The sequence below is a fragment of the Sphaeramia orbicularis genome, chromosome 14 (genome assembly GCF_902148855.1).
Source record: "Sphaeramia orbicularis chromosome 14, fSphaOr1.1, whole genome shotgun sequence".
Classification (NCBI taxonomy): Eukaryota; Metazoa; Chordata; class Actinopteri; order Kurtiformes; family Apogonidae; genus Sphaeramia; species Sphaeramia orbicularis.
This window is the reverse complement of record NC_043970.1, coordinates 45,087,565-45,105,839: the sequence shown is the minus strand read 5'-3', so window position 1 is coordinate 45,105,839 and position 18,275 is coordinate 45,087,565. Positions and strand designations below refer to the sequence as shown.

Sequence of the window (18,275 nt, the reverse complement as noted above, 5' to 3'; positions counted from 1 at the left end):
AGGAGAATAATGTCGTAATTTAAAAACAGGTGGGAAAAATATCATAATTTACAAGAATAAAGTCGTACCCACCCGTTGCATCATGGAGAACTTGGAACATTTTATGAGGTTCTACTTTCATTTGGGGTTTTACGCACAAAGGCCAAATACTGAGCTTATTAGCCCCGCCCACCAAATACTGAGCCTGTTAGCCCCGCCCACCATCAACACATAAGCGTCAGTCGTCCAGTCCAACAGAAGTGAAAGATGACTTTTTATCACACTATTGTGAATTTATTTTCAAAATATTACAACTTTATTTTCATTAAATTATGAGGGTTTTTTTTTTTTAACTATGACTTTATTCTCATAAAATTATGTGTTTTATCTCGATATTTTATGACTTTATTCTCGTAGTGACAAGTGTTTTTATTTTCTTACGCAGCCCTAATACACCATCGTAATTTCAGGTTGTTCATTTTTGTTCAGGTTATTCATATTTTTGTGCAAGAATAGTTTGTAAATATAAAAAACTTTACATAATTTTACTTTTTTTACACTAAAACCAGACCCACTTGAGCTTCTGTTGGTCTGTATGTTGTCTCTGAAGTAAAATGATTATCAAACCCTTAACTGTTAGTATATTTGGTGTCATTTCTGCATTTCAGAAATTAATCCCACGGGCTGGATTGGACGCTCTGGTGGGCCGGTTTTGGCCCATGGGCCGTATGTTTGACCCCTGTGCTGTAGAGTTTTGTCCTTATGAAACCAGCCCCATAAGTGTGAGTGTGTGACTGTAAAACTATCACCAACCTGGAGCTGACTGGTGTTTCTGTGTTCCAGCCTCAGGCCATTTACTGTAAAGACGTGCTGGACATCGAGCAGTTCTCCACAGTTAAAGGTGTGGAGCTGGAGCCCAAAGACGAGTCCTTTTACAGCAAAGTGTCCACAGGCAGCGTCTCCATTCCCTGGCAGAACGAGGTGAGAGAAAAGGAATACAAACACGTGAATGAAAGAAGGGGAAAGTTTAAAGGGCAACAATATAGTATATATAAAAGAAAGTGGGGAAAAAAAGGCTGGAAGAACGTTATTGGAGGAGGAATGGGAGTGTATCTATGAGCAACAATGGAAAACAGTGGAGGGAATATGGTCAGCAGACACTGGGTACGGTTACATGATGTTTCTTAAATCCAATTTATTTTTCCAAAAGAAATTAATCCAGAAACAAAGTACTTTCTCTTCTGTTTACATGGAAATGTTAAAACTGAATAAAGGTTTACATGAGAAACATTTATTCGGTTCTCACAGCCCTTCTGTTAGCTTAGCTTAGCATAGTCACTGCATTTCTATGGTCACACGTAGCCAGTTTTTTAAAGGTGATTTGTTGTCTTTTTTAAGTGATTCTCTGAAATCTGAGTCTCCCTAATTATTTCTTTAGATCCGCGACTTACTGCACTCATACAATCTTGGGACTGTTGTGTTGACGAAATGTTGGAAAATCTTTTTGTTGGAAGGGATGCGTGTGCTAAATTAGCTTTGCTTTACCGTTTAAGCTTTGCATTAGTTTTTATTTCCCAGTGCAGTAAGTCACATGGCCATGATTTGAGCCTCAATTTGTGATCATATTGACCCCACCGGACTAAAGGAATGATTAGGGAGAATTGAATTTCACAAAATCACTCATAAAATTCTACGAATCACCTATAAAAGCCTGGCTACGTCTGACCACAGGAGTGAAGCGATTATGCTAAGCTAGGCTAAGCTAAGCTAACAGAAGGGCTGCGAGAACAAGGCAATCAGTGCACTGCAGTGCAAACTGATTTGCCCACTTATCGAACTCATTAGTGCATGACGAATGAATTAAACAAAAAATAATAAATAAATAATAAAAAACAAGTGGTGAACTCTTCCTTCAGGGTTTTCCAGGCTGGTAGATCCCATCAGAATAGCCCACTGGAACGGTTTGGGTTGACTAGACTGCATTGCATATTCATGCATCATTGCGACAGGACAAGACAACAAGCATGTGCAGAATGGCAGGAATAAAGTCCAAACAGAATAAAGGGTTTACATGTCCGAGGAATAATTTAGACTGGATTCAAAAGTGGATTAAACCAGTGACTTTATTCGGGTTTAAATTTAATCCCAACTTTTCTTTTTCAACTGGAATAAGGTGTTTACATGGGCATCTGAAATAGGATCTAACCTTTAATCAGTTTAACCCTTTCATGCATGAATTATGAAAACCTTAGTCAAGATTTTTTTCCTGAGTGTTTTTATTCCTCTTTAGGCATGAAAAAAAAAAACAGTGTGATTGAAATTTTTTTGAAATGAACCTATTTTTTATGGAGTTACAAAAATGTCCGCTCAGCTGGACACCATTCATTTCATTTATGAAGCAAAAAAACATGTATTTACTGATATACTGTGTGAAAACTATGAAATAAAAACATTTTTAATGCTGCTAATCTTATTTTTTCTCATATATTAACATACTCTAATATTAGTTATTACTCATTTCATGGAGATAATATGCAAAAAACCCCAAAACTTTTTGCTTAAAAAAATAAACTTTTAATTACAGTCTAACAACAATCAGCACTTGATTTATACTCAAACATGTTACTGGAGATCAGGTTTATCAATAACAGCAAAGTTATTGTAATGGTATGAATTACAGTGTATGAGATAATGCATAAGTGTCCACTGTGTTGGTTGATATGGAACTAAAACAACAAAATCCATGAAAATACCAGAGAACAGCTGTAGAATAGCTGTCCACTGTAATGACCACTATACATGAAAGGGTTGAACCAGGAATAAAAGTTATCATGGAAATGCACGGATTGTAAGATATTTGATTACACCAGCGCAGAAATCTCAGGATACAAGATGGTGGAGACTGTGTGGTGAAAATAAAGCCAATCGTTGTCATATATTTTGGGATTGTCCTTATATTGTGCCTTTTTGGCAGGCTTTGAAGAAAAGCATGGAGAACATTTTCAAAGTCCAATTTCCATTCACATTTGAATCTGTGTATTTGGGAAAAGAGAACCAGGGGAGAACACATTCACAGGATAAATATTTATTCAGAGTGTTGTCGGTGGCAGGTAAAAAAAAAAGCCATCACAAGGAATTGGGTAAAAAAAGGATGCACCAAAAATGTAGATTATAGATGACATCTATAGGATGGAGAAGTTGACTTTTTCGGTCAGACGTGATTCAGACAAATTCACCAAGTATTGGAAAAACTGGGTTGATTTTGTGACACTATTAAGAGCTGATTTTACTTGATAAGAGTAACATGCAAATAGACCCATGTAAACCCTTGGTTCATGCTACACACTTTAAATGTTCAGTGTTCATCTTATACAGGGGAAAAGGGAAAGAATGGAATGGGAAATATACTTGTTATTTCCCTTTAACTCTATGTTAGGTTACTGTGTATATTTTTACTATTTCTGTCATTGCTCCCCTGTATGAGTATGTTTTTGTTTATTTTTCTTCACATATATAGAAGTTATATACATGATGTAAAATGCTGATAAGATAATGCTGACTGAAAAAAAAAAAACAGAAACAAAAAAACACATGAATGATCTGTGGAACACACACGTATCCATAGCGACGCATGCTGTTTTCTGTTTAATCAATGCAATTCATGCAGTTTCGTCTGTTTTTCTGCAGATGATCGAGACGGAGTGTTTTACAGAGCTGAATGTTTTCCATCAGGACGGGACGGTCCCTCCTGATCTGGACTGGAGAGGACAGCCGTCCCCTCCGCCCAAACAGGGCCTCCTGCAGCGGCTCTTTGGGAGAACGGTCAGTAGGCTTTGTTAAAGTCCAGTTTGAGACCATGATGCATGTGATGATATTATCCAAATAAGGATGCAGTATATGAGTCTGAACAGACACTAAACTGAAAAAATCTAAATCTTACCAAGTGTGTTTTTCTCATTTTTAGTCCAAATATGTCATCACACTTAAAATAAGACCTCATCACCTACAGAGGAACTTTACAGTGAGATATAAGAACTGATTTTTAGACAATAGATCTGGAAAAAAAAAAATTCAAGAAATCTTACCAAGATAACTTTCACTTGTTCAGTTGGCAGATTTTTTTTTTTTTTTTTGCTTAATTCAAGATTTGTTTTTGCTTAATTCAAGCAACAAAAACCTGCCCAGGGGCCAAAACCAAAGGGTCCAATTCGGCCTTTGGGCTGAAATGCAAAAATTACACTGAAATATGAACAGTCAATGGTATTAAAATCTTTTTAGTTCGGGTTTCATGTACAGAACTATTTGATCTAAAGTGGATCAGACCAGTTACATACTTGTTTAATAATCTATAAGTAATGACAACTACAATTTTTTCCTTTCATTTAAGTGTAAAAAAGTGTAATAAGTGTAATATTTTTTTTAAAAGTGTCAAATTTCATGAAAATGTTGACATTTAGAAACTATTCTTTCTCACAAAATATGAATAACCTGAACAAATATGAACAACTTGAAATGTCTTAAGAGAAGTAAGTGCAATTTTAACAACATTATACCTGTTACTAAATGTTTTCTGTATTTGTAGATCCACCGTGATCTGTAAGTTAGAATGCACATGTGTAAATAATAAACTGCAGCATAATATTGTTAAAATCACACTTGTTTTTCTTAAGAAATTCCCAGTTGTTCATGTCATTCACATTTCTAAGGGAACTTTATAGCTGTAAACACTTTCATAATGTACTTTTATTTCTTTCACTGTTGTTATTTTACTGGTCCGGCACACATTAGATCATATTGGGCTGAATGTGGAACTGAACTAAACTGAGTTTGACACCCCTGTAGTAGAGGGTAGTCCATCTACTGCTATTAATTAATTCCAATAAAATCGCATTATTGAGTTTTCAGCTCAGAATAGTATGGTTTCACGTTCGTTTCCCTCTAAACCAGGGGTGTCAAACATGCGGCCCGGGGACCAAATGCGGCCCGCCAAAGGTTCCAATCCGGCCCCTGGGATGAATTTGCAAAGTGTAAAAATTCCACAGTCAAGGCTGTCAAAGTCATTTTAGTTCAAGTTCCACATACAGACCAATATGATCTACAGTCAAATAATAACATAATATCCTACAAAAAATAACGACAATATATTTTCTTCTCGGTTTGATGTGAAAAAAATAATGTTACATTATGCCTATAAATTACAACTTCAAATTTTTGTCTTTGTTTTAGTGCAAAAAATAACATTAAATTATGAAAATATTTACATTTATAAACTATCCCGTAACAATAAAATGTGAATAACTTGAACAAATGTGAACAATGTGAAATGTCGAAAGAAAATTAAGCACAAGTTTAACTATTTTCTGCCTGTTACTGAGTGAATGAATGAATGAAATCTTTATTTCGAACATGTAAACAGTGAAATAAAAACAAAAATCAACCAGCAAAATATAAGTACTGATACATAAATGACTGATGAGCAAACAAACCACAAAAATAATAAATTAAAATAAATAAATTAATTAATTAATAATAATAATAATAATAATAATAATAATAATAATAATAATAACAATAATAATAACAATAATAATAAGATAAATAAAAATAAATGAAATAGAATTACACATGCTCAAAAAGGAGTAGGAAGAAGTAAAAACTTATGTACTCCTACCCCCAATCTTTTTTATTGTATTGTACTCAGTGTTTAGTCTTTGTAGATCCGATCCATCATGCACATGTAGAAATAATCAGTTGAGGCATAATATTGTTAAAATTGCACTTATTTTTCTTTAAAAAAATTCAGTTTTTTCAGGTTATTCACATCTTTTTTGTTTGGATAGTTGATAAAAGTAAGCATTTTCATAATTTAATGGGGTTTTTTTAGCACTAAAACACAGACAAACATTTGGAGTTGTCATTATTTATAGGTTATTCTGTTATTATTTTACTGGTCCGGCCCACTGGAGATCAAACCGGGCTGAATGTGGCTGCTGAAAGAAAATGAGTTTGAGAGTCCTGCTCTAAACTAAAGCTGTTGTTGACTCTCTGCCTCCCTCTGCAGGAATGCTGTGGTAACTGCAGCGACAGTGACGAGGAACCCACCAGGCTGTGACACACACCGACACACAAACACACACACAGGATCCCATTTGTTTACAACTTTTGCACATTTGTATTTTTAAGATAGTACTATCTCTAAATGTCAGAATGTATATTTTCAGCACAGCCATAATGTTTATTGTTATTTAAAAAGTGTGAAAATCCGGCTGAGACTCCGTCGTCCAAAATAGGCGACGGGGACGGACAGATTATTATTTCTTTTCTTTTGTTTTTTTTTTTAGTTGTTGATTTTTTTTTTTGTCAGGGAAGGCTTTGCGTTCACTTTTTCGTCCACTTAACTGAACCGGGAGCTGCTGCAAGCTCCACTGGAACAATCGCCTGCTGTAAAAAAGTGCCTTGCTCGACGGCACTGTGACGGTGGTTACTGAGGGAGGGCTCAACATTCCTCATAACACTTTCCCACGTTGTCCAGGGAATCAAACCAGTGACTTTCAGCTCATGAAAAGAACGTGACCACTTTGCTTCCTCTTGGTTTTTCAGCTCTGTGTCGGTTGTTTTAATTCACTGGTCATTTCATATGTAAAGGCATCTGCAGATACTTTTATTTTGTCTTTTTTATGGTTTATTTCATAACAATCAACGATCATCTCATTGCAGCTTCGCTTACTCTTGTTTCTAGAGTTTATTCAGCTCAGACTGTTCATGCATTAGTGACAATAATGGCTTTTTTCATCTTTTTCTTCTATCTTTCTTCTATCTTTTTTTATTTTTCTGTTAACCGTGGGGACAAAACAAACATAATATTCCAACACATCCTCCATCCTGTTCAGTTTATTTTGAATATGCAACAAAACAAACAAAATAATCTTACCTTAGTCCTTAGAAATAAAACAGATTGCAAGAAAAGATGAAAAAAGAAGTTATAGAAATACATGAAAACAAAAGGAGTGGGAGGAAGTATAACTTATAGTGGTATAACCTGAACAAACACAAACCCTGCATCATTGGTTTTTACTGTTTGCTCAGTTACCATCTCCATCAGAGCCAGAGATAAATGTACAAAAAGCAGAAAAACTGGAAAATTAAAGGGGCAATTTGTAACCGTCAACACTATTGGAGACTAAGGGTGTGTATTTGCAAGAATCTGGCAATACGATACAAATCACAGTACGAGGATCATGATACGATATATCATGATACTGTTAAAAAGGCAATTTTATGTTTGTTTCTTTTTTTAAAATGATTATTTCCTTGAAGAATTGAATTACACCTGAAATATGCACAAATACTAAACATATTTTTATTTGATCCCAACAGGATCTCATGCTATATCACAAAATTTTCCTGTGTTAAAACTTAAATTATGTTTTACAGACATTACAGTTTAAGATCTTGTTCAAATGTTCGTATTCTATTCGTTCAGAACTAACATCAGAACATTACTTTTGTGCAATCCCAACAAAGGACCTAACATTATTTAATAAAAGAGTGTTAAAGAATAAGAAATAAAATATGAACAAAAAAGAAAAACAAAACTGAATTCATGCATTCATTTATTCATTTAAGCTTTATTAAGGACACAGAAAGTAGGTCCATAGGATAAGAAAAAATAAACATACACAATAAAAAAAGAAAAGAAATAGCATAAATCCATACATTACTTACGCATAAAGGCTCATTCACCAGTGAGACCATATGTGAACCTCCACAATATCTGCATTTGAATAAATACCTAAAAATATCAATAAAGTACTTTTTAATATCGATACAGTATTGTGAAATGAAATATCACGATATGTTGCAGAACCAATATTTTCTTACACCCCTATTGGAGACATTTCTTAAACAAGTATTTTCCTTCTAACAAAAAGAGCAAAAATAAAGGTCACATTATGAAGCCATGATGATGAATTTTGTTTTACCTTTCCTGTTTTTTTTTTTTTTTAATTTTTTTAATCATAACTGATAACAACTTTATATGAATGAACCTTCTGCTATTGGCTAAGCCATTGTTTTGTGTTACATTAAAATGATTCCAACCAGAAACAAATGGACCAAGGATTAACAGGGTAACAATCTACACTTTGGAAAGAAGTATATCTAAATTAAATCTAATCTTTTGTGACTTTAAATGCTGTTTACGTGTGGACAAGAGGCGCAAACGTAGAGAAAAATATCCGTTTTGCAAAATATCTGCATTATTGTGGATGAGGCTTCAGATTCAGATAGTAACTCCCACTACGGCCAAATGGGGGCAGTGTTTTACCAGAAAACTGTGGTGTTTTTGTCCAAACTGCCAAGATTTCAGACAGGCAACTTACCACTATTCATGTGTAACATCATCTTATAGTTTATTTTTTATATAATGTACATTACATTATTTAATAATATCTGCCAAAGCATATATAGAGTAATTTAACATGTTTAACTCCACTAAGGAGGCTGTTTCCCCAACCATAGTTTAATCATAAAAAAATTTAAATACAGTGATGGGCAGAGATTTTTACTTTTAGTAGGAACAGTAAGACAAGCTTTTATTTATTTCAGTCTGTATTTTATTCAACAAGACATTAACAACAGCTTCAAGTGGCAACAAACACCATAAATCAGTCCCTAAAATCAAGACATTTTAAGTGATCATTGTAAATGTTTGAGTAAAAGCTGAGACGGAAGTGAATTTATCAGGTTTTATCTGTAGTTTTTCTGTTTTTTGTTTTGTTTTGTTTTTGCTGCAGTGACTGAAAAACAACAGGTCAAAGGATAATTTGGATTTGGGGGCATTTACTCTGATGTACGAAGAATAGAATAGGCTTTATTGTCATTATGCTCCAAGTTACAACAAAATTGGTTCAGAATGCCCTTACCAAAGTGCAACAAAAAAAGTAGCAATAAATATAAAAACAATAAGTAGAAAAGTACATAATGTAAAAACAATAAAATACAGTATACTGGAAAACTGTAAACTCTCTCACACCCACACAGATCTGAGTCAATATGAGTTTTTCAGAATTTAAGAAATTGTTGTGATGGCAAAGTTCTAAAACATGTATAGAAAAGTCAGGACAGACATTTAACATGTTCTGTGTATTCGCCTTTAAATGGCCAGAAATATTTGCTGTGTTAATGTTGTCAGAGTCATCACTGAAAAGCTTGTCAGTGGATTTTCTGCTGCCAAAAAAGAAAAAAGAAGGAAAAATATCTAATTCAGTGGTAAACTAGTCAGATAAACCTAATGTTTTAAAGTTTTCTCAAAAATATTTACAAATTGCTCCTTTAACCTTGTAAAGCCAGAACCATTAAATTATTGACAGAAAATTCCACTTCTATCAAACTGGAGCCTTTATTGGTCCTTCTGAACAACCCAAAAATGTTTTTTCAAATATCAGTTTCCATGTATGAGTTTCAATTTTGTATCATATTTGATCCATCAGGTCTCAATGCTCAAAAATGATTATTTTTGAACAAACAAAAATGTAATATAACACAAACATGTCTCACAAATTGGTAATTCCTTTTCAAAATTGACAAAGTTCTTCCTCCTTCCTCATTAATGACAGTCTTGTAGTGTCACTGGAAAGGCCTCTGGTGAATGAATTCCTCCCCCCTGGTGGATTAAATGTGTATTGCATGTATCTAATTGTATACGTCAGGTTTTTCAAAAAAAAAAAAAGAAAATCACACTGATCATGTAGATCACTTCAAAACTCATGTATCAAATATGATATGTTTGGCGTTATAGGGTTATAATAGACAAAATAGTTTTTTCTGTTTATGTCATTGGATGTTTTGGAGACATAAAGGTCATGTTTGGCTGAAAAAACCTGCGCTGAAACAAGAGTAACTGAAGCTGTCGGGACAAATCTTCATTAAACAGCAGACATGTTCATGGTAAAAGCCTCAGCTGGAACTGCTTCAAGGATATGGCCTCTGATTTTAAGCTATTAAAAAGGAAATACCTCTGAATGTACAAAGTGCTGATTTTCGTAGGATCTTCAATAACTGAAACCACTGAACCACTGGAGCTTTCAAACATTTTCAACCACTTCACACTGATATTATGTTCACCTCGTCTCTGCAGAACATGTGAGAGATGCTCTAACCATGTGTGTGTTGGGGATAAATCCATAAATCCACCATCCTGCCCACGTCCTACATGAAACACTGCTGGTGTTTCACATATGACTGTGTGGGGCTTGTGGGAAATGGAGTTCAGTATCATACAGTCGCAGAAAAAAGGATTAGACCAGCAAAAGTCATCAAAAACAATGGTTATGCAATCAAGTACTAACTCCTGTGTGTATCATGTGACTAAAACAGACAGAAAAGAAAACATGGAATGACTAAAAACACTGTTTTTGTCAGTACAATGCCATAGACATTCATGGAAGAACTGAAGTGATTTTGGTTTTTATCAAGAAAAACATGTTAAATGGATAGATATCAGCTCTGAAATTAAACTACTATGAGCTGTTTGTGTTGTTATCATTATATTTGTCCAAACAAATGTACCTTTAGTTGTACCAGGCATTAAAATGAACAAGAAATTGAAGAAAACAAGGGGTGGGCTAATAATTTTTTCCGCGACTGTGCAACAGATATCACAACATGCTACTGTGAAAAGTTTGGGTCCAAACCTGGAGTTGAAATAATCTTTTTAACTCAAAATCACATTAGCTGTGTTTTCATGGACTAAATATTCCACTTGTCAGTTGAAAGGGTTGTTATAAATAGAATAAATAGTATTTTTATATACTATGCTATACTATATTACTATACATATAGATAGATAGATAGATAGATAGATAGATAGATAGATAGATAGATAGATAGATAGATAGATAGATAGATAGATAGATAGATAGATAGATAGACAGACTACTGTATTTTGGTGCTTCTCTGAAACTGGTCCTACAAACAGGACATGGGGCTAAAAATTCAAACCAGATGTAGACTAATGTTATGAAGCAGGTTTGGAAGCACTTTGGGTCTATTTTAAAAATAAATGCTTATTGAGATAAAAGAGAAACTATTTATCAGATAAAACATATTTTAATATTATTTTAGATTATATTTAATACAAAAATCTGCATGAAACACGGTTAAAAGGACTCAAAAATTACACACTACTATTTTTTTAATATCCCTTTATTCTCTCACAGGTACATTTTGGGAATTGAACTAATTATACAAGGCAGAGTGTTTGACAAAAATGACCGCTGTTCCAAAATCATTTGCCATTTATTTATGTTTAAATGTTCAGGTTCTGTATGTAATGCCAGTGGACACAATGCATTACATACAAAACCCGGAATGAGACTGAGATTAATGAAAAACCCACATGTGTGGATTAGAAAAACCACTAGGATCGACACATTTAAGTGTCTTTATTTATAGTTTATATAAGACCATTTACAGATGTGGTCCACATAAAATGCACTAACACCTCAGTGATTTTTCCTGTCCCAATTTTGGTCTTGTTTTTGGCTCCAATATTTGATTAACAATTCATTAATTTTGGGATGGCTCAGAGCAAGAGTATAATTTTTTTTGCATTTATCTGAGGTCATCATTAGGTCCATCCTGGGGGGAAATATGTCTACATTTACCTTTTATTATTGGGTCTAAAAAGCTGGGAAAGTGCCAAGTACCAAAATGAACCCAGTTTCATAGAAGCACCCATATAAGATATACTGTTTATATGGTATAAATAGAAATAAAGGTTAAATAAATAAATCCGTGATAACAAAAAAAAATCTTATCATCATTTAAAAACTTCACCCAATCATGTCTCTGTTATTAAGTTATTATTTAGGCACATTTGATCTCAATGGAGCTGGTGTTTAGAAGCATAATTAAAAGCTCAGAGAGAAATATTCATCTAAATAGAATCCATTCTCTTGTTAATTCATAGAATTGCACATTTTGACTCAATACCATATCCGGAAAACTACATCCAATGAGAAATTTACACCTAATTTTTATCTATTAGTGACCTAAATTTGTTAAAGTTTCACTGCTTTTATTAGATAATTATTTTGCTTGTGTACAATTTTCACACATTTCTTCTTCATAGCACAGAAACAAACAATAGGAAACGAAAACCATCACGGCTGATGCAACTTTTTTACTTTGTAATATTTAAAGATTGTTGAACATCTCCATGGTCAAAAGGTTCCAAATAATAGAATAATATTCTATTCTATTCTATTCTATTCTAAAGTGGAATCCAATGAATGAAGCTGGAATTCTTCAGACAAATAAGAACGTTTAGTGTAAAAATGCTGCTGGTGTTATATTTCCGTCAGTTTAGACTCTTCACAGCAGATGGAAACACTTCACGCATGTCAAAAACATTCACACATCTTATCAGTGTCCATTTATATGATGTTCACATTGATTTCAATCAAGTTGTCGAATAGTGCATGAAACTACAGCTAATGGGATGTTCTCACATGTGGACCCATTTGAAATGATAGAAACTGTGGAAAACTGAAGGTATGAAACCCCTGATTTTAACCCATAAAGACCCAGTGCTGCTTTTATGGCAGTTTATTCTCTGCATTTAACCTTTTCTTAAATGATTTATCGCCATTTATTACAATATTATCCTCTGTTTCTTGCATTTTTTTCACTGAAAATCTGATATTTTCCATATTTAATTCACTGATCATGTAGATGTTCATAAAAACTCAGATTAAAGCTGAATCCCAATTCACCCCTTGGCCCCTCCCCCTCTGTTTTGCGTGTACACATGAAGGGGTAGTGTTGTCCCAATTCTCAATTAGTCGAAGGGGAGGGGCTAAGGCGGAAACGGAAATATTTCAGGACCACACTGCAAATGGAGGGGTTGGTGAAATTTCCCATAATTCTGTTCGAATCATCGGCAAGATGGAGGTAAACACAGCCAAAAAGTGCAGCAGTGTGACGAAAGGAACACACAAATGTACGTATTTTCTTCATAAACAACTTAATCATTTGATTGACCGTTTAATGCTGTTTCAATGTGTTATAGATCGCATTTGTGCAGTTTATAGTTGATAGTCGTAAAAAGATGACCAAAGCCCATGGAACAGAAACGTTTAACAGCTGCTGACGACATGATGAATACTTTCAGAAACAAAGTTGTATCTGTTTATAGCGGCATCGATGACAGAACAGGTCTCAAAGGGTTGTCCAGTTTCATAAGAGAATGTTTCAGTCCCTAATCCTTGCAGCTCCGTTTCAAGGGGTAGTGCCAAGTGCAAGGGCCAAGGGGGAGGGGCTAAGGGCTGAATTGGGATTGGGCCTAAAGTTGAGGGTTATTTTATCTGAAATAGAGAAAACTGAAGAAAAAGTGACTTTTTTTTTCCAGCAAAATCTATCAATAATTGAACATAAACCAAGTGTGTCCATCCACTGTCATGGATCGAACTGTGTGGGTTTTACTGTTGAATCAATGTTGTAGAGGATGACGGTGTTTCCACGGTAACCACGGAGCCTCTGAATGTCCAAATGGGTCATATCTGATGACCACGAAAAGATGAATAACTGTATTTTACACCAAATATTTACATGTATTGATAGAATTAATGGATCAACAGGAATTAAACAGTTCACATCAATAGATGGTTGCTTTTCCATTGGACATCTGCGCAAAACTTTACCGATATTTACTAAATGTTGAAAAACAGAAGTGCGTAATGTCGGTTTTTCCATTAAATCACAAATGCGATGATTTGTTTATTTATTATCGTGAGATGACACGAGAAGTCATTCCATAAGCATGGCAACAAACGTAAATATGGTGTTGATTTACAGATATATTTATTATTATTATATATTATCCCTCTGTCTCGTACTAAATTAAAAAATGATTGGGTTTCCTGGTGTGTCCACACATACCGACACGTTTCTTCTTCTCCGCTTCTTGTAACGTCTGTCAACATCCGTTTTTTTAATTCATCTGACTCAAGAAGCGGAAAAAGGTCTTTCCATTGCAGTTTTGCATCATATACCATTTGTGCTATGCCCGAAAAACCACCTCTTGCCAGCGCTAGGGATGTAACGATATGAAAATTTCATATCACGGTTATTGTGACCAAAATTGTCACGGTTATCATTATTATTGCAGTATTGTTGAAATTGTGCTCAGAATGTTCAAAAAGTACTGATACACACACTGAAATATTTTAACCAAGTTGAATATAAAAATAAAATAAAATAAATTAAAATAATTGGTACAATGTACCTTCTGTTGCAGAAACATTCAAATATTAACCCTAAGTGGTTTGAGCCTATTTTGTCTGTTTTTCTGTCCATTTGATTTTGTCTTTATATACTATATAAATAAATTTTTACTATAACCATGTTTGGTATCTTTTTTTTCAGCACAACTTCATTTATATCATCTGTCTATTATTTTTTTCACTGTACTACATCAACATAAAAGGCCAGAAAACACAAAAAAATCTAAAATCTGATTTGAAAAATGTGTATAATTTATTGCATAAATAACAAAAAGATGCCTAACAAACCTTTTCAAAGACTTTAAAAGTGAATATTGGTTCCAAATATTAGGTATAGAAAATCAAAATTGTAATAAAGTAAAACTATACTCAAATACTTGACATAAAAGCAGATCTTTACATAGGACTTTTTTCCCCTAAAAGTGGGTAATCAAACACAGTTATCATGATAATTAGAATTTAAACGGTAATTCTAACCGTCTGCAATTTTACTACGGTTTATCGTTACACCGGTAGTCGTTACATCCCTAGCCAGCGCAAAAACTTTTAATCGAAAAATGAGACTTTTGGCGAAATTGTCGTTTTTCCATTAGGTAAATTTGTATGAGCAAGTTATATTTGCGCAATTTGAGGGTCAGTGGAAAAGCAACTAGTGGCTGTTTGGGTCTTTATGGGTTAAAGATAACTTTTTTTTATGAATTCTGTTGCCTTTTAATGAACATTCAGTGCACATGTACGTTTGTGTTTCTTCTGTAAATCAGCTGAAGTTTGTCTCACGACGCCACAAAGTTCTGAGCTCGTCTTCATTAAAGCACTTATGACCAAACTACGTACTTTTCACCTGTAAAAAATGCAAGATGACAAACGTCGTTCCATCCGAGGTGCCTTTTTTGGTGTGTAAAGGTACTGCTCCGGCCTGTAACCACCTCTTTTTTCTACATGCTGTCTGTAAAAAAAAAAAAAAAAAAAAAAAAAAACCTGCTGCTTCACTGTCCGACATCAAACCTTCACTGTGGATTTACTAAACCAGAGAACAAGGATGACGAGACTGAACGGAAATAAACACTGTGCAGAGATCTGTGAAAACTGTCTGCCCCCGTGACCTCTGAACTCTGACTCTGTGCAGCACTTTTATAAAGACTGAGAGGTCAAAGGTGAATCCGTGCGGTCGGAAGAGCCTGTTAATAACCTTCGTGGATGTTGAAATCAGGACTGCTGTGCTCCGTCTCCTGCTTTTATAACTTGATCGTAAGTGAAACCTTGAGTTGAACCAAGAAAAATGTACATCACAGTTTGCATACTGTCCTTTACATGTAAACAAGTGCTTCTGTATGTAATGTATCTTGTTTGGTTTTTTGTTTTTTTTCATTATTTTAGCAATAATGTTAATTTTTAAAGTCTCTCTCAGGCGTGTGTTGCATGATGTGTTCGGTTTTCATTCTCAATTCTGTGGGAACAGAACGAAGGCTTTAGTTTAGGCCGTAAATCGACAACTCGCCCGCTCTGAGTGTGTATTTACGGGTTGTTACGGGGATGTAAATGTGTCTCAGTTCTCTTCAAAAGGAACACAAATGCACGTTAGACCAAAATGTCATACCCCAGTATCGGTCATTTCATATCCAGATAATACATGTCAGCATACAGCACATTTTGTGTAAATTCAATTAATAATAAATAGTTCATACAAAATTATCACTTGGAGAGGTCTGGTTTTTTTATTACTTTAATTATACCTTAGGTCTTCCTCAGGCGTTTTTGTATGTTTGTTTTTGGGGGGTTTTTCAATATGTTGATCATTTTGGCTGTGTTGCAGCTTTTGGCATGAAATTTGGCAGAAATGTTTGTTTTTAGTTATATTTTTGAAGTATATTATATATTCACATTTGGCCAATCCCCCCATGGTGATATGGCCAGAAAATACAACAGGAAAAAAAAAATCAAGAATTTAATGCATCTGCCTACAATGGGAAAATGGTTGAAACTGGTAAAATACCGCAAAAATGTCAAATATCACTAGTTTTCTTCTAAATAAAATGTTGACATTAGAGAAGGTACAGTTATAAAATGTAACGGTAGCGAGATTAAAACGTGGTTATAATGGAAGACAATGGGACATTTTTTGTGGGGAGTATCTGACACTACAGAAAAAATACTAATGACATCAAATCAGTTTTGTTGCTAATTGTTGACATATCCAAGGCTCTAATTACCACCAATGTTTCATCCACCTATGATTTATTTTACAAAAATATACAATTTTTTGTGTTTTTTTTAAATAAATCAAATTGTTAAATATTTAAAGGGTTAAAATCCTGAAAACTGTTGAATGTTTGACAGTTTTGCGCAGGGCAGAAGTTGTTTAAGAGACTTATTTAAAAAAAAAAAAAAAAAAAAAAAAGCAAGAGAAAATGTTAACATATTATGATTTTATAGTAGTTTTCATGTGCATGTACATTTTTGTCCACAAGGGTGACCAAATTTTGAGTTTTTTTTTTTTTTTTTTTGAGGAGGGATAAGGGTTATACACTCAGCAAATAAAAGGTGTGTTTTCACTTAGAATGTGAAAATCTATCTAATCTATGTAAAAGGATTCTGTTGTGTTTCTGTAAATTTGATTTGATAAAGCACTTTGTCACTCTGTGAAAAGTGCTCTATAAATAAAATTTACTTACTTACTTAAAAACTCAAAAAGAAATCAACTGCTTTTTAACATTGTCATTGAAAACAAAAATAAATAGGCGAGCATAGTTTAAAATAAAAATAAAATAAAATAATAATAATAATAATAATAATAATAAGTGGTTCCAGGCACAACAAACCCCGCCCCTCACACGTATTGTATCTTATTTTTGCATCGATCCAGCTGATGTCATCATGTCTATGTGTATTCTAATGTCCATAATCATAGAATCATCAGTGAAGTGGGTTACCTAGCAACAGATAAACAATAGGGCCATGTTGCCATGGTGTCAAATTTCATGTGCAGAAACAGACATGTCAGCTGAGAGGTTATTCAACTGAAAATGACAGTGGAATTTACCAAGAAAAGAAGGGAATGAAGTGTGTTAGAATATCTAGAACCTGTGGGGAACCATGGGCCAACGTGCTAGTACAGTGGTTCATAACTGTGGTCCCTCATTCACAAATTAATTTTCGGGGGGTTTCAGCAGGTAGTCAGTGATAAGGTGAGGGGAGCACACTTTCACTTTCTCACGGCTTTATCTACAGAGCTATATAACCCCGGATTGAGGTTCGCGAAGGGGGGATTGAATCTTGATCTTCTGCCTCCAAAATCAGTTCATCCTCGTGTCCAAATGAATGTTTGTCCAGTTTCCTCAAAGTGTTGCTGAGATTTCACAAACAAAGGAATATTTAGACACAAGGTCACGACAACCATGAGCTTTGACGCATTTGTGCCAAATTTTGCCTCATTCTGTCCAATCATGCTTGAGATATAGTGCACTACACACCGTCTTATCCTCCTAAGACCCAGGAAATGTCAGCAAAGTACCAGCTTTTTTTGTTTTTTATTAAATAAGTGACAATATTGGAAACATCATGATTCAAGTGTTTTCAGATGCAGTTTTTAAAATTTTTATGGAATGTCCTTTGTGGTGGACAGTTTTTTTTTCTTTTCTTTTTTTTTTGTATAAAGTTGTGAAACTCTTGTCCACAAATGTGGACAGAAAACCCTTATCTGGGTCTGACGAGGTTAAAGAGATACTCTATGGGTATCTTTATTATCCCCAAGGGGCAATTTGATTTAAGGTAAGATAAGATATGCCTTTATTCGTCTCACAAGGGGAAATTCCAGGGCCCATATTCCTAAAGATTCTGGGAATCCTTTCACAGAGCTCCTAACCTAAAAATTCCTAGCAAGGAGTCTTAGCTTAGGAGTGATTCCAGAACACTCTCAGAGAACTCTGAGCAAGGAACGGACAGAAATTCCTATCTTAGTGAGGAGGTGTGGTTGACCCCATTGCTAGGTATGAGTCATCATTTCAAAAGCTG

The 18,275-nt window shown here is 34.4% G+C and overlaps 1 protein-coding gene across 2 annotated transcripts in view; it reads left to right on the top strand.

The window, feature by feature from the left end:
* grk6 (G protein-coupled receptor kinase 6) overlaps nucleotides 1-9,742 on the top strand; it is a 149,475-nt gene extending 139,733 nt beyond the window's left edge. The window contains exons 14-17 of one of the 2 annotated variants that reach the window (XR_003937336.1): nucleotides 823-960; nucleotides 3,667-3,801; nucleotides 6,041-6,548; nucleotides 9,732-9,742. Coding sequence is in view for 1 of the 2 variants with exons in the window: in XM_030154607.1 (XP_030010467.1) it covers nucleotides 823-960; nucleotides 3,667-3,801; nucleotides 6,041-6,091 (324 nt within the window). In the remaining variant the exon portion in view is untranslated. Of the gene's footprint in view, nucleotides 1-822; nucleotides 961-3,666; nucleotides 3,802-6,040; nucleotides 7,299-9,731 lie in introns of those variants that run through there. The other variant, XM_030154607.1, reaches the window with a different exon arrangement.
* The last annotated feature ends 8,533 nt before the right edge of the window (nucleotides 9,743-18,275 follow it).